This window comes from Antedon mediterranea, chromosome 7 (genome assembly GCF_964355755.1).
Source record: "Antedon mediterranea chromosome 7, ecAntMedi1.1, whole genome shotgun sequence".
In the NCBI taxonomy this organism is placed as follows: Eukaryota; Metazoa; Echinodermata; class Crinoidea; order Comatulida; family Antedonidae; genus Antedon; species Antedon mediterranea.
This window is the reverse complement of record NC_092676.1, coordinates 14,120,057-14,137,114: the sequence shown is the minus strand read 5'-3', so window position 1 is coordinate 14,137,114 and position 17,058 is coordinate 14,120,057. Positions and strand designations below refer to the sequence as shown.

Genomic DNA, 17,058 nt, shown 5'->3' with positions numbered 1-17,058 from the left:
TAAAATCATCGATGATTGCTGCGTGTTTAGGTATATCAATCCATTTTTTGTGCACTAGCAAGGCCGGCTATATAATTAAACTGATATAGTATTATACTGTCCTCAGGCTTAACTGAAAAGAAAATTAAGCCCTCTACGGACCCAGAGTAGCGCCTACCAGGTTAACATACTGGGAGACGATTTCATACTATTTGGGATAGTGTGCCAAGTTCTTTGACGTCCACTATGTACACGAGATCAACGGTTTTAGGCCTCATCCGAAGGACAAGGCAAGAACGCATCGCCTGGAAATCAGAAATCCGGACTCAGCATGAACGTAGTTATAAAGACAACCTAATATGAATGAATGCAGCATGTACCTGAAACGATGTCGATGTTATTAAGTTCTTACATTCTCTGTTCCAATTTGTGCGTTGACCATACAATTCAATCTTTATTAATTTGCATTATCTAGAAAATTCCCTAAAGATGAGTTATTATCACACAGTAATACAGTACATTGATTTTATCATGATGAATATATAATTTATAATATTATGACAATAAAGTTACACCTTTCAACACCTGTAACCTTAGAAAATAATGTATAATTTTTAATTTACGGTTAGGTATCATTCAGAAAAAGAATGAAAATTACTGGAGTACTCATACAAGGTGGTGGTGATACGTACAGCTGGACTGAGAGTCTTTCTATTCGTTATAGTCTCAATGGAAATAATTGGTGGAATCTTAAAGTATACGAAAAGACTGGTGGAGAATACGTAGACCTAAAGGATCAGGTATACATATTTTCAACCTGTACCATTTTTTGTGGTAAACAACCATATTTCTTACAATAAAATAAAAAATCTACATACTAATAACGACAACAACAACAACAACAGATAACGTGATATAGCACTTTTCCTGTTTAAAGCACACATGGAAACTAGCCTAATTGTACACGCCCATCAATCACAATCACAGAAAAACAAAACTAATACTAATACCAAAACTAAATGGGGATTAACTCTACTTTATTTATTCTAGATAATAAAGTACCTTGCTTCTAAAAAATAATATCAATTATACTCATTTTTTTTTACGAACCTTTACATTTTTCAGACAAAGAAAAAAGTTCACAAGGTTTTATAATACCGTACCTGTACGTTAAAATGAAATCCTGTAAATGCATTAAAATGCTTAACATTTCCGTTTCTTCTAGGTTTTTACAGCAAATGGTGAACCCAATTGTTATGCAAAAATATTTTTTGAACCACCAATCTGGGCAAATTGTATTCGAATCTATCCGCTTCAATGGTTTAATAATATTTCTTTGCGGGTAGAAGTCCTTGGTTGTATGGATGTCGGTAGGTTTTAGATTTAATGCTGTTTGTTTCATCTAGAACGGTAGAATTAGTATTGAATTCATTATAAAAATAAAAAATACAAGTAAAAGCATTCCAAAACTTACTATTTTATATTATTATTATTATATATATTATTATATTATATTATTATTATATTATTATTACATATATATAATATATGTATATATATATAAGTTTGTAACAGTGCACTTGGACTTATAAATGGCCAAATTAAAGATAGTCAGATTGTTGCATCAACCACACTTGATGCAGACCACACTGGGCCCGCTGCTCGACTAAAGCCGTATGGACGACCTGGACATGGGTGGATACCATCAAAGAATAAAAATCAATGGATTGAGGTTTATTGCATTTACTATTATACTATATATTATATAACAAATCGGAAACTAGCTATAGATAAACAATTTAAGTTATCTATTCACAATAAATTATATTCTGTGAGTTTATTTTAATTCAGAATAGTTATCAGGGAATTGTGATGTCTAAAATAATCAATTTAGTAATGACTAAATTACCTTACCTTTCCTAATGATTTACATAAAGTAAAATTCGCTAGTTTATTTCAACGTATACTCAGGTCTATTCAAATACATACCAAAAAGCTGAATATCAACAGCAACACCCAAATACCTAGTAGGTCAAACATATTTAGCTAAAGCTAAAAATACATTTGTATCTTATAGTATTATTTTGTATATATGGATGTGTTATGACAATCAATCATAATATATTTATTATGACGTATAACGTTATACTAAAATTATGGCTTTTGTCATTCTGAATTTCTATTTTAGATCGACTTAGGTAGGCCTATAGAAGAAACGTACATTATTACTGCTATATCAACACAAGGTTGTGAATACACTAACAAATGGGTGACGCGTTACCAAATCAAATATAGGCCTAGAAAGGACGATACATGGATCCCATATCTTGAATCCAATGGTTCAGTAAAGGTGAGGCGATTTTATAATTGTCGCGATTAATGATGTCTTAATTTATGTTAAACTTTGGTGAAACATAATACTACTTGTATTATCTACTATTTCTAGTATCTGTTGTAACAAAATAACATTTTATGCTCGTTAATTCGATACCTTTTGTCTATAAATATCTAGAGCTTTGAAGGAAACACTGACCCAAAAAGAATAAAGTTGAATATTTTGAAACCTGACATCCATGCCAGTCAAATAAGAATTGTACCTAGTACGTGGGACAATGGTGTATGCCTGAAACTAGAACTTATTGGATGCCTTTATTCTGGTAAGATTTAAAATAATCAGATTATAAACACAACGGTGCAGTCAGCGGCTCAATGTTGACACGTTTTAGGCCAAATGCTCTTTTTAGTCATTACTACAAGGTTTTTCAAATATGCTCAGACTTATTCTTATATCTTCCCGTACCCCATTCATAGTCGTCTAAATTGATATTCTTGTTGACTGACAATTTAATAGTTTTTGTTTGCTGCATGATTTAGTTTGTAATACACGTCTTGGTCTGGAGTCTGGTGAGATTTCAGATGCACAGATATCGGCGTCATCTTATTATACATATCTACCACCATCTCAAGCTCGACTGCATCTTGAAACATGGACAGGTAGTGCAAAAAATCAACTAAGATCATGCTGGGAACCTAGAATCCAGGAAACTAACCAATGGCTTCAGGTTTGTTTCTATCTAATTGATGAATACCTCTTCAACAATTCTACGTAGAAAATTTCTGAATATTGATTTAGTTAGACCATAAGTGATATACTGAAAATGTATTAATTTGAAACGATAATATGAGGAAATCTGTGAGAATGAGAAAAAGTCGCCCATAACTGAAATTCAAACCCGGAACATTCTGCTTGCTAAGCTGATGTCCTAACCATTAGACCACTGGGACTTTCATTGTATTGTTCAAACTCGATTGGATAGCGACTCTTTAACACTATCGGCATGGTACGGCGGAACAGAACTAGTCCCTCAGTTGTATGCACGCGAAACCAGAGATCAAATCGATACGGCCTCATCTTTCAGTATTCTCCGAAGAGATACTTTTATATGTATAAACACCACAGGCACAGAACACATTCTAAACCGCCCGGTGACATACTGAAAATATATTAATTAATTTGAAACGATAAGATGAGGAAATCTGTTTTTCGAGACTCGGACCCGGAACCTTATGCTTGATATGCAGATGTCATAACCATTACTGGGGTTTACAAGTTAGACGAATAACACAGTGATGCGGTGGTAGAATATTGATTATATTACTGAGTTATGTTGTATACCATGTTGAAAAACAAATTACCGTATGTCATCTTTTCTTTAGCATAATAAAAACAAACAAAATTATGAAATGTAAATTATAAAAATGGTTAATGTTTTTTAAAGGTTGATTTGCTTGAGTTACACACCGTTACTGGTATAATAACACAAGGTAGTGGCGACGACCATGATCTGTCGTGGCTTTACTTATACACTTTACAATACCTTAGCAGGTATGAGTCAGATATTTGGAAAGATTATTTAACATTGGATGGTGCGATCAAGGTAGGATTAGGCCAACATTATTAAATAATGATTATTTAATAATGTTGGCCTATCATCTAGTAAATAATATTATGTATAATGCATTTTAGTGTAATGTTCATGAAGAAGCCGGTGAATGGCTAACACTATTTTATTTATTTGTGTGAACGTTCAAATGTGTATTACGTACGGTTTGCAGTGGGCAATTCGCCTCGACGGTGGAGCCCAATGTAAATGAAGAAGCAAATACAAGTTATTGGATATAAGTAGTTAGGCTGGCATATTTGTCAGCGCACCCTTGAAAACATGACCAACGCCCCTGGAAATTGAAGACCGGGTGACACCTATGCACATGACCGATGTTTTATGGTGGTCCATAAATTAGGTACGCCAAAAATATCGCTTCCATGGTAATATAGCAAATTAGTGTATATTGTGGTAGGGCAAGTTATACGGTAACGTGGGTATTCTATGTGGGACTTGTAAAATGCCATTCACGTTCTGATGTGGTTGTAAGAATGTTAATAAATAATTAGTTCAATTACTAAAACAAATTGTATTTCACCAGAGGTCCCAACTTGGGAAAGTCCATTCGCAGGAGATTTTGTCGTGAACCACATTCAATTCGTGGGGGCGTCGAAAGTCAACGCGCGGGGAATCGAAAATCAACACGCGTGTCGTTTACGTCTCTTAATTAACTAAATATGTTACATTATACAGTATACACAATATTTACACATAAATTTTTACATAGGTTTATCCATCAGTATTTTTACATTCTTATTTTTTTTATGGACCCATCCTCAGTACAAAAAAATAATTAAAAAATATATACTGTATTTTAACTAAAATTCAGTATATTATAAAATAATTTAACTTAATTACATAATGTACAATATTTACACATGATAGTATTGCCCAATAGAATTTACTCATTTTTTTTAGGCACAGGCCTAGGCCTAGCCTAGGGCTTCTACTTCTAGGCTCTAGCTAGCTACCATTTTAAAACCCCAACAAAATCGAAATAACTATTTCGAATCCGTCTTTTGCTACATTTTGTTAACATATTATTTCAGATGAAAAACATTGAGTTTTATATTGTTTTATCCATACGTAATTACACTGGCATTAAAGATATAACATTAAAATGTAGGCCGAGCTATTTCGCCGATTTCTTATCGCTGGGAAATTCCCCACCAGCGACATCGATCGATCGAGGAGTAGGCCTAGGCTAGAGGCCTACCGTGCATGTTTATATTATTGTTACGGTTTAACAAAGGCAGTGCATACAAATAAAAATACAATAATAGACCATGGAGACTGCATGAATAGACATTGTTTCAACATCCTGCCTCACTTTTGTCTGGTTATTGACTATTGTTGACCTGGGCTGAGCCTGGGTGTAACCGTAAATCAATTTGGCCAAAAATATAGGGAAATTTGAAAATGCGGTAAAAAAAATCAAAATGCGGTAGAAAACGTCGAGATTGCGGTAGCGCGGTAGATGGGTACTAAAAGCGGTAGACTACCGCAAGTAGCGGTAGACTTGGGACCCCTGATTTCACGTAAAGTAAAGACCTTTATAATTGTTTAGTTGAATATCTAAAACAAATAAATTGTAGTTCACAATTCAGTTAAACCACTAAAATCACATTGTAGTTCACGTAAAAGTAAAGGCTTTAATAATAGTTAAATTACTAAAACAAATTGTAGTTCACGTAAAGTAAATGTCTTTTAGTTAAATATCTAAAACAAATTAATTGCAGTAGTTCACGATCAGTTGAACCACTAAAATATTTGTATTTCGCCACCAACGGCCATTTTGCAGGAAGTGACGAACCCGGAAGCTAGTTGAACAACAGCACGAATGTGTGAAAATAACCCTGTGATATTCAAAAAGTTCGATAGGTAACGCTAAATTTTGTCGTTGTAAATAAAAAAAATGGAACAATAGCGTAGTACTGAAAACTAATGTTATCAAATCTACGTTTCACGGAGATATTTATACCGAAGTTTTTCCATTGTGCTCGCCTATGTCAGAATTAACCATAATTTTTATATAGATACTGACTCAGCAAAATAACGCTTTTATATGCTGCAAACAAAATGCTATATTCAATTAATTGTTTTGATACATTGTTTAAGTGCAATTTCCCGTTGTATTGTATGTATTTCTAGATGATATACATTGATTCTGGATTAAAGTACTCTATTGTATACACTAATCTATATAAAGTATGGTTTATTCTGACATAGGCGAGCACAATGGAAAAACTTCGGGTACAAATCTCTGCCTTGGATACCTACCTGATCTATCTCAGATGTACCGTGAAATGTAAATTTTATACCATTAGTTTTCACTTTTACGATATTGTTCCATATTTCTCTTTTCAAGCTCAGGTACAGGCATGAATTTTAAATATAATATCTGGTTAATTGTACATAAATCAAATATAACAGAAATCATATCAAGACGAAAAAACATGAATTTCCCTTAATATGGTCAAATACAAAATTTGGCATAACTCTGCCATAAAAACCAGTTAGGTAGTTTAACCTAATGTAATAACATGTCTGGTGACTCCCTAGAAGGTGAAAAAAGATAGTGGATATACGGTGGATAATTTTTGCTATAGCACGAAAATAAAAAACTGAAGTTGAATAAAAATACCAGAAATGTAAAATTCAAGTTATATTACCTATATTTAGTCATCTGATAACATTTTTTAACACACCGTTTATTTTTCATAGCTTTTTAAAATGCCTCTCTATTTACAAAATGTGTGTACAAAAAAATAGAGATTTTACTGTGTAATTTGAACTATCCCCCCACTGATAAAAAAAAGTGATCATTAATACGATTATTATTATAAATTATTATTAAGAATAAAATCCAAAAAAATTATGAAACATAGGGGAAACTAGATCGATAATTATTGGAATGTATGATCAATAGAAACTTTTTGCCTGCACCTGGCCTTTAAGAAGATATTATAAAGAGTTTTTTAACAAAAAATTATAATTTCAACGGTAGATTTTCAACTCAATTTCAATTCTACGCGGTCAAAGTAATTTCCGAGTTCATCTTGCAACAACCTGGATTAAACTAAGTTGGCCGTTATAGTGGCTATAGCCATTTTATTTATTTTTTTATTTTAGGAACGGACCGCGCACGTGAAGGTACAGTAGTTAAAAGATAAAAATTATACTGCAAATTAATAAAGATCAAATTAAATATAACCCATAAAGCATCGGAATATATTGTGGGGAATAGTATTATAAAATTACATAGGGAGATTTGATGATAAGAAATTTTGTCAAGTGAAATCCCGATAGCCGAGTTTTATTGAGTAAGCTGGTAGGAATAACGGTAGGCTGTCTGTGTCCCGTTCGGGGTGTCTGCCGAAGTTGCAAGTCGTCTAAAATGTCTTCTTTCTTGGGCCGAAACGGCCCACTCTGTTGCTGAAGTTAGTTTCAAAAGATGTTAAATTATTAGGATGGTATTTATTTGAATAAATGCCTCTCCAATAAAACATCACTTTTAATAATAATCCCCCCACCTCAACCCAACTATCTAATAAACACCCATCCACATTTATAATACACACAATATTGTATTATTGGAATGTATGATCAATAGAAACTTTTTGCCCGCACCTGGCCTTTAAGAAGATATTATAAAGAGTTTTTTAACAAAAAATTATAATTTCAACGGTAGATTTTCAACTCAATTTCAATTCTACACGGTCAAAGCAATTTCCGAGTTCATCTTGCAACAACCTGGATTGAACTAAGTTGGCCGTTATAGTGGCTATAGCCATTTTATTTGTATTTTTATTTTAAGAACGGACCGCGCACGTGAAGGTACAGTAGTTAAAAAATAAAAATTATACTGAAAATTAATAAAGATCAAATTAAATATAACCCATAAAGCATCGGAATATATTGTGGGAAATAGTATTATAAAATTACATAGGGAGATTTGATGATAAGACATTTTGTCAAGTGAAATCCCGATAGCCGAGTTTTATTGAGTAAGCTGGCAGGAATAACGGTAGGCTGTCTGTGTCCCGTTAGGACCGGGGTGTCAGTCCATGTTGCAAGTCGTCTAAAATGACTTCTTTCTTGTGCCGAAACGGCCCACTCTGTCGCGGAAGTTAGTTTCAAAAGATGTTAAATTATTACGATGGTATTTATTTGAATAAATGCCTCTCCAATAAAACATCACTTTGAATAATAATCCCCCACCTCAACCCAACTATCTAATAAACGCCCATCCACATTTATAATACACACAATATTGTTTTATATTTATAAAAACACAATTATACTATTTGTAGTAGAATTCATCGCACTGTTATTTACAATTTACCAAGCATTTTTTATTCTTTTTTACCACTTCATTTGATTATAAATGTGACCATATTATTAAAACTAAGAAATGTAACATATCCCTCGAATAAACACCTCCCTCAAATGAACCCCGCCTTCACACCTTCGCCCTATAAGGGCCCTACCTTACCAAACAATAAACACTATGTTTTAAAATGTTATTAATCATCTAAGACACTGTGAAACAGAGTAGGTTTAGTTTTACGAATGTCAAGCATTTTCAATAATGGTAACCGACAGAAAACGTACAAGGAGAACGTCCTTCTAAAATCTTTTTACCCGAGTCATTATCATTCCGAGAACCATCGTCTACACTTCCTAGAGGGGGAGCGAGCGAAGAGAGCTCACCGTCTGGTATTAATAATTTACTTTTTTATATATTTAGAAAATATTTTTAAAGCGGATTATCCTATTCTGTCTTACTGGATCCGGGCCTTCTAAAGCTGAAAAGCAAATATAAATGTGAACTGTTATCAAATGTTCCTATTATTCATTCAATTCACATTTATTCAGCAATATATGTATTTACATTACAGGATTTTACAGAGACAAGTAATTGTCTGTAGTCGTAAAACCCTTTAGAAAAAAACCCAAATATTATCACAAAGGTAACACAAACTTTAATTTAGAGCGTCTATATAATGTTAGGTTTCTGAATCTGGAAACCATGTTTAAATTATTTTCTTCGTTTATTCCATACATACACACACACTAAACAATAAGTACATACTAATAATAGCTTGAAATTAGCTTGATTGGATAAGCATATTTCCATTTTTATCTCACATTGTTTTCTAAACATAGTAGTACCTAGGTGGATATTATAACTTTTTCAGGTTTATTACTATTAATAATGTATTATCTCCAAAAAACATGGAAAATGAAAATTATTTAAACAAAATCTAATTAAATCTTTTCGGTTTTATTTCAGACATTTAAATCTTACGCTGATAACAACACACCGTTTCAAAATAATCTAGAGCGTCCTTTTATAACAAATACTATTCGAGTTAGTCCAGAGGTGTGGGAAGGTTATGGACCATGTGTACGACTTGAAATTGTAGGCTGCAATTTACACGGTAAACGAAAGATCTATTATTCTCACTATTATTCAACAAAAGTAATTTAAGGATCTCATAATTGCACATATAATTTTGATGGTAATCTGTATAATCAAAGTCGAATTGTTTCAATTTTATTGCCTTTTTAACCATTTTAACATTTTATTCTTGTATTTTAAATATGTGTATTTTATGCTTCTCCTTCGAGAGGTTTTTGAAAAAAATAAATAACGTCCGTTTCTCGGGTTAGTTCCTTTTAAGCCAGGTAAAATCTTTATATTATAATTTATTAAAGACAAGATTTTTGGGTAATCGGACGGAGTGTTCTCCTAATAAACCGACCATCAGAAGCGTCCCACACACAATAATCTATTTATAGACAGAGGATGAGAGAGTTCTATATCGGCAAGGCTAACCTATTATTTCAAGTAAAGAAGAACTGTAATTTTAACAGGTTCGGCTTCACGTACAATATAAATAGATTATAAACTAGAAAGCCACTCTGAGAGTGCATACCTTCGCCTACTGTAAAATTTTTCTAACATAATATTTCTCCGTTTTAAACTACTCGCATAAAAAAGGTGCACATTAAATCAAATTATATTTTAAAATTACAAATCACAACTCTTGCCTCTTGTACAAACATGAAGTTTTTTGGACTAGCAGTTCTCGAGAAAATGCAACTTCGGTTTACTTGTTACTTTAAGACTGCTCCCCGGCTTTTGAAAAATTCTAGCAGGTCTGAAAAGTATACTAAAAAGTGGTCCAGAATTTGGACCATGGTCCCAAATGGTACCCAAAATTTAATGGAATGGTCCTTGACCACATATCTGTATATTTATTTTGGTAAAGATATCTTGTAAATACTTTTTGAGTAATCCTGCTAACAAACAAACAGACAAACAAACAAACACACGCGATCGATTACATATACCTCCTTGGCGTAAATAAGTAAAGTATAAGTAAGGTTAAATCTTATGAGAAAGATAATATATAATATAATAGCACTAAGCTAAAATTTGTTCCTCTATCTCCTCCCAAACCGCTTGTCTAATACTAGCGCCATACTTTTAATTCCCCTCTATCCATTAGTCTGTATTAGAACGGAAAATTTGTTCGAAAATGTGTTGTTTAGGTCCATTTCTTTGCAACTGCCGAACGCCGCTTTCGGAAATTCTTGGCCATTTTCCTGCGTCACAATTAGATCACTCTGGTCATTAGCGATATCGAGACAGCAGCACATGTGATCAGAGCGCAGCTGCAGTTATAGTATAGCGGCAATGCTGCCGTGCGCCATTTCAAATAAATACCGGGGCGGTAAGTACAAAACTGTATTCTTGCTCATGTTTCTACCTCATGCACACCGCTCCTGCCAAACATAAGATTGAGCACCTTTTTACCATTTTTCACCAAATACAGTGATACCACTAGACCACGTTTAGGCCGATATACTAACTAAGAGAGGCTTCTAATTTTGTTAGCTCCTGGTAGGTTTTTACGATATGAAATATTGTGTTGCATTATGTTTTGTTATTTTTGGGGGAATTTTAATTGTTCGTTTTATGTAATTTATTTTCAAGCGGTGTAGGCATACAGTTAGGTTAAAACAAGGAGAATGAAGTTGCTATCATATTTACTTATTTCTAATTAGGCCTACACCACTAGCAAACATACAGCGTTGTTCATCTTAAAAACAAACCACAAACATTCTTAAAACCACAAATCAAGACATTCAACTGAACAATAGGATACGGCAAGAATATTCAACCAGATTTAAGTAACTGTTCGCCAGTTTGAAATGACAAAACATTATTCGGAAGCTTCTACAAAACATGACAATTTACCAGAAAACTATGTAATGTAGTAGTATGTCCTATACCAAACTCAAGGACGGAAAATAATTGACATAATAGTATTAATCAATAAACGTCTATTATTTTAATATATTTACATAAACAAAACAAGACAAAAGATACAGATGTATATTAAACAATAATATTATTAACAAGATTCTGGTTTTTTTAGACAGTGAGCTTGCTTTTAGAATTAAATCAAAATAGACAGTGAAAGACGAATACAGTATTTTTGCTTTTTTTTTAAATGTCGGCAAGTTATCTTCTATCAACAAAATCACCTATAATTCGTCGAAGTCTAATAGAACTTATTTTAATTTTCTAGAAACTGGTCAGATATGTGGAGGAACAAGGGTTGAATATAAGGGTCAATGTATAGGTTCAGTTGGCAGTCGAGAACCTGACGCATGTGAGATATTCTCAGAGCACAGTCACAAGCTGAAGATCGATGGCTATGAAATACAAGATTTTTTGAAAATCAACTTTGAACGAATTGGAACTGAGGAATATCGGTATTATAGAATTGGAATAGAAGGGATCATCGATACTCATTCTTCTGTATCTATGGCTTGGCACGATAGAACGCCCCTTGTATATGAAAACTGGCTCGAGGAACCCATTGTTAACTCTACCAGTATATGTGTCTTAGCAGATCGCTTTTTGGGATTACAATGGATCACGTATGATTGTATGACAGGCAATCTAATATTTGCAACATTGTGTCAATTTGGTAGGATAGTGTTTTTTTTCCATACATTTTTTTTTCATAGTGTACTATGAGGAGAAAAATAAAACAAGGGACAAGAAACACGACTAAATAAATGTTTCTTTCCTGTTTCTCTTTTATTTTATTATTCATGATATTTAAATATCTAATCGTTATGGATTTCTTATGCATTATTATTAACACAGTAGAAACTACAATACAGACAACTAAAGTGATAGTTTAGTGTTAATTATGTTGATAATAATAATAATTATTTTTAATTTATTTCATATTTCATGGTATCAAAAACAGATCGACGTAGCGGTAACACACACACACAATAAATATTTATATAATAATATATATATCAGATTCTTCAATTAACATTTCATTGTTCTAAGTAATTTAAGCATATCTTTATTCTATATGGTAAATAAAGACAATAAAGATATATTATATTGTCCCCCTAAAGAATTTAGTGATTAACCTTCAATAAAAATACAAGATGGCTATTCAAATTACATTAATCTTGTATAATAATATTTGATAATACTATCAACACCGACTGCTATCGTGCAGAAGTTACTGGTTTCGCACTTTATTGCGATTCTACAAATAGATTTACAAAGGCAATTATTATTGCTCACGTTAATCAAACTATGGTTTATTGCATTTTATCTATAATTTAATAATATGGCACATTAGATATTAATTATTTATAATTGAAATGTATTGTCAACAATGGATCTAGTCAGTAATAAGAAATTGCATTGCACCGCAAATGAAAATAAATTGTGAATAAAACAACTCAGTTAGAGAGGGATTACAGTGTTATGAAGCGTATTTGAAAAATAGTATACCGCATTGATTGAAATTATGAGATGTTTCTATGGTTAATTAGTTTATAGATGTTATAATAACGAATTACAAACTAATTTATTTTAGATTTAAACGAGTGTTATGGGAATCAAAGTACGTGTGATACGTGTGTCAACGTTCCTGGTTCTTATTACTGTTCTTGTCCACGTGGTTATCTACTACATGAGGTTGGTGGAAGCGAATGTGAAGGTACTGATAACATTAGCATTTTTTGTATATATAGCCTAAAATTAATACAACTAATGTGGAAAATCGTGCGCACCTGTATGTCTATGTAGGCAAATCAGCTACTCCTCCACCAAAGTCTGTTATTTAAAAAAATTATAATCAAATTTTGATACATTAATCCATTCTGGACATTTTACAAATAGTAAATGCATTAGAACCACTGCTCTATTCAGGGACCCTCTAGGGTAAACAAAACGGTCAGCAAAAGAATAATTAAATATATACTGTATTGTTAGATTTAATAACGTTGAAGTTAAAGTAATTACGTTTACCTTGTATCTTCCAGCCATTTGCCATCATAAGTATGATAAAGAAGACGAACACAATGGAATGAACATGTCACTGATTCAATTCAATAGGACGTGCTACACGACAGATTATGAAGAAGTTAATTCAGCAACAAGCAGGCATTCATGTAATGAATCGTCTGAAACTCTTATTCACGAAACTGATATTCAGGTACAAAATATTTATTTAAAAAAAAAATAAAATTATGATCAAAAGGTATCGGCATCCATGTGGTGACGAGATGGACTAAAATGTTTTCTTTTTTTGCGGATATTAAGCCGAATTACCGTCTAGATCATTGAATATAACGGTACATTATTGAGTTGTTGTACCTTCCACATGTAACGGAAACATATCTTAAACATATCTTGTTATATAGATTAGATTAAATAATAATCTATATTTACGGAAGGGCAAAATTCGGTAAATCGCACATTACTTCTAGCATTTTTACTTGATGCTAAATAAAGTTTCATACGTTCGGTACTGATTTTAACCACCTAATGTGACCCTGTTTACTAATTAAGTTGAGTTAGATAATTAGTTATTGACGATTAAAACGAATTGAGGTTCAACAATTTGCCCCAAATAGGGGTGTTTTCCGATCGCCGTGGTATACACAGTCTAATGGATGTCGATGCTGAAAAATACCCTCACACAATAATACGCAATAAAATCTCCTTCTACGATAATAATAATAATAATAATAATATTTATTCGGCAAAAGTTCATAAAGTACATTTTACAATTCATCTTGCCAGGAGCAAGTAATAGGCATGAGCCCAAACAGAAAACTGCTCTTACTCCATCATTACTTATAAAATACAAAAATAACAAAACTAAGTAGCACAAATTAAGTCAAAATAAAACAAAACAAAGTTATAATGAGATACACCAATTAAAAATAAGCTGCATTGAATAAACAATAAACAATTACAACTTAATATTTAGAGATCAAATGTTTGATGAGTTGGGCTTTAAAGTCTGAAATTGTAGCACATTGTTTAATTTCATTGGGAAGTTGCTCCCATAATCTAGGGAAAATAACAAACGATGAATTTAAAAATGTATTGGTCTTTGCCTTCCAATGTATTAACCGCCCTTCACACCTCTCACTTGATCTCACAAACTCATTAAAGGATGATGGACAGAGGCCATGCATTATTTTAAAACCTAATGTGAGTCTATACACTTTAAATATATCTTCAATACTTAAAATATTTAGGGTCTTTAACCTATATAAATATGAAGTGTCCCAATTTCCTTCTTTTCTGTACATAATTATTCTAGTGGCCTTTCTCTGAACCCTTTCAAGTCTATACATATGAGATATTTCAGTAGGTGCCCACATACAACAACAGTAAGTCACAACAGGTAGTATTAGTGCTTTGTAAAGATTTAGCATTGCCATCCAAGACATTGCTTTACTACATCTTGAAACAAAACCAAGAAGTTTGCTTGCCTTACTACAAACATAATCTACATGAGAGTGGCATGTTAATTTACTGTTGATATATACACCAAGTAGTTTGAATTCATGGACTCTTTCCGTTGAATCGGAATTGATATCGTAAGCAAATATGATGGGATCTTTACACCTGGATAAACTCATTGCTGCACATTTTGATGCATTTAATGGTAGTTTATTTAAAACTGACCATTCATAAATCTTATTTAAATCACTCTGTAACTTTATACAGTCTTCTAATTCATGAATAGGTCTTGAAATGGTATTGTCATCTGCAAATTGAAAAATTGAAGATTCTATACCATATTCAAGATCACTCACATACAATAGAAACAAAAGAGGGCCAAGAACTGACCCCTGGGGTACCCCTGATATTACATTCTTCCAATGCGATATTTCACCTCTATAGATAACTCTTTGTTTTCTATTTAAAAGAAAATCCTGGATCCATTTATTTAAACCTTTGTTTAAGCCAATATTGTTAAGTTTCTTAATCAGACGATTATGGGGTACTTTATCAAAAGCAGATGAAAAATCTAAGAAAATTACATCTACTTGCTTACAATTTTTTGCATCTAAACTTTGAGCCCATGAATGAAACGCCTTAGTGAGTAACAATTCAGTACTATAAGCATATCTAAAACCAAACTGATTATCTGATAATATACTATTAGCCTCTAAGAAATTATTGATTCGGGTACACACAAGTTTCTCCATAATTTTACAAACAATTGGTGTTAAAGACACAGGTCTGTAACTCTTAAAATCACCTTTAGGTTTTCCATGCTTTTTGAAAACAGGTACAACATTAGCAGTTTTCCACTGTTTTGGTAAAATGCCTTTTTCTAAAGATAAGTTAAAAAAGTCGCACAACAATCGTGCTAGTCCTACCCTACAAACCTTTAGAAATATGGGAAGTAAATTATCAGGTCCTGGAGATTTTGAAATAATTAAATAGTTTAATGCCTGATAAACTTCCATCACATTAAATTTCTCAAGTTCCATATAATGCTGAGGGATAATATCAGAGTTGCAGAGCAAGTCATCATTACCACCATCATCATTATTACTGAAATTACTAGAAAATTGATCATTAAACAAATTTGCTATCTCTCTAGCATCTGTTACTATAGCATCATTAATCTTAAAACTTATAACTTGTGAATCTTGTCTAATTGCCCTAATATATGCCCAAAATTGATTTATATTTGAAGTAGCCTTATTTGAGATGTCTAGAACATAATTTCTGTGACTACAATATATGGCTTTTTTCAGTTCCTTACTACAACACTTAAATCTATCTGTAGCTTCATTTGTTTTTAAAATCTTAGCCTTCCTATATAATTTTCTTTTCTTTGTACAAAGTTTCTTAATTTCTGTATTAATCCATGGAAATGATTTAGTCTTATTTCTTTTCTTAATAGCCACAGATTCAGAAATAGCCTTGTTTATATTGTTCATTATACTATCCCAAATATTATTAATATTTTCAAACATAAAACAATTTTCCCAATTAAAATTAATTAATATGCTTTTCATCTTTTCAAAATCTGCATTTTTTAGTGCATATACAGTTTTTGTTATAACTTTGTCACGTTGTTTTGATATCCTTAGACATATCTCAATTGCCTCATGATCACATGAGTCAAAATTGTTAATAATTTGACATTTATCAATTAAAAGTGGATTACTAACAAAAGCCAAGTCCAAAAAGTGCCCATCCCCATTTCGTGTTACATAAGAAGGCTGATCTATTATTTGCACTAGTCCAGTTGCCATTGTTCCTTCTACCAAGCTTCCTGCTTGGGCGGATAAACCATTGTTCACATTCAAACAATTCCAATCAACATGAATATTAAAGTCGCCTATGAGTAATACCTGTTTGTAATCAACAACTTTTGCTTGAACTTTATCTAGATTATCATTAAAGGAATTTAAATATTGAACATTTGAAGAAGGCGGCCTATAAAACACTCCTAATAAAATTTTACCTATATTACTATGACATTCTATCCAATCAGTTCAAGTGTATCAACATTGAGATCTGTGCATAAAGATGGATTTAAACATGTTTTACAAGCAGTTAAAACCCCCCCTCCATGAGAATTTCTATCCTTTCTAAAAATGGTATAATCATTGTTTAAAAGCTGACTATCATATACTGTGCTATCGAGCCATGTCTCTGATATAGCAATGACGTCATGAGACGAAGAAGAAAATCTAACATTGAAATCTAATAATTTGTTTTTCACACTTCTTATATTACAATAGAATAAACTAATTGTTT

At 32.3% G+C, this 17,058-nt stretch overlaps 1 protein-coding gene across 1 annotated transcript in view; it reads left to right on the top strand.

The window, feature by feature from the left end:
* Nucleotides 1–13,660, top strand: part of LOC140055431 (uncharacterized) — a 64,707-nt gene extending 51,047 nt beyond the window's left edge. The window contains exons 10-20 of the mRNA XM_072100769.1: nt 609–779; nt 1,205–1,349; nt 1,545–1,711; nt 2,168–2,329; nt 2,492–2,636; nt 2,854–3,041; nt 3,759–3,917; nt 9,220–9,367; nt 11,528–11,932; nt 12,854–12,976; nt 13,302–13,660. Of these exons, the coding sequence (XP_071956870.1) occupies nt 609–779; nt 1,205–1,349; nt 1,545–1,711; nt 2,168–2,329; nt 2,492–2,636; nt 2,854–3,041; nt 3,759–3,917; nt 9,220–9,367; nt 11,528–11,932; nt 12,854–12,976; nt 13,302–13,504 (2,016 nt within the window). The 3' untranslated portion in view covers nt 13,505–13,660. The remainder of the gene's footprint in view (nt 1–608; nt 780–1,204; nt 1,350–1,544; nt 1,712–2,167; nt 2,330–2,491; nt 2,637–2,853; nt 3,042–3,758; nt 3,918–9,219; nt 9,368–11,527; nt 11,933–12,853; nt 12,977–13,301) is intronic.
* The last annotated feature ends 3,398 nt before the right edge of the window (nt 13,661–17,058 follow it).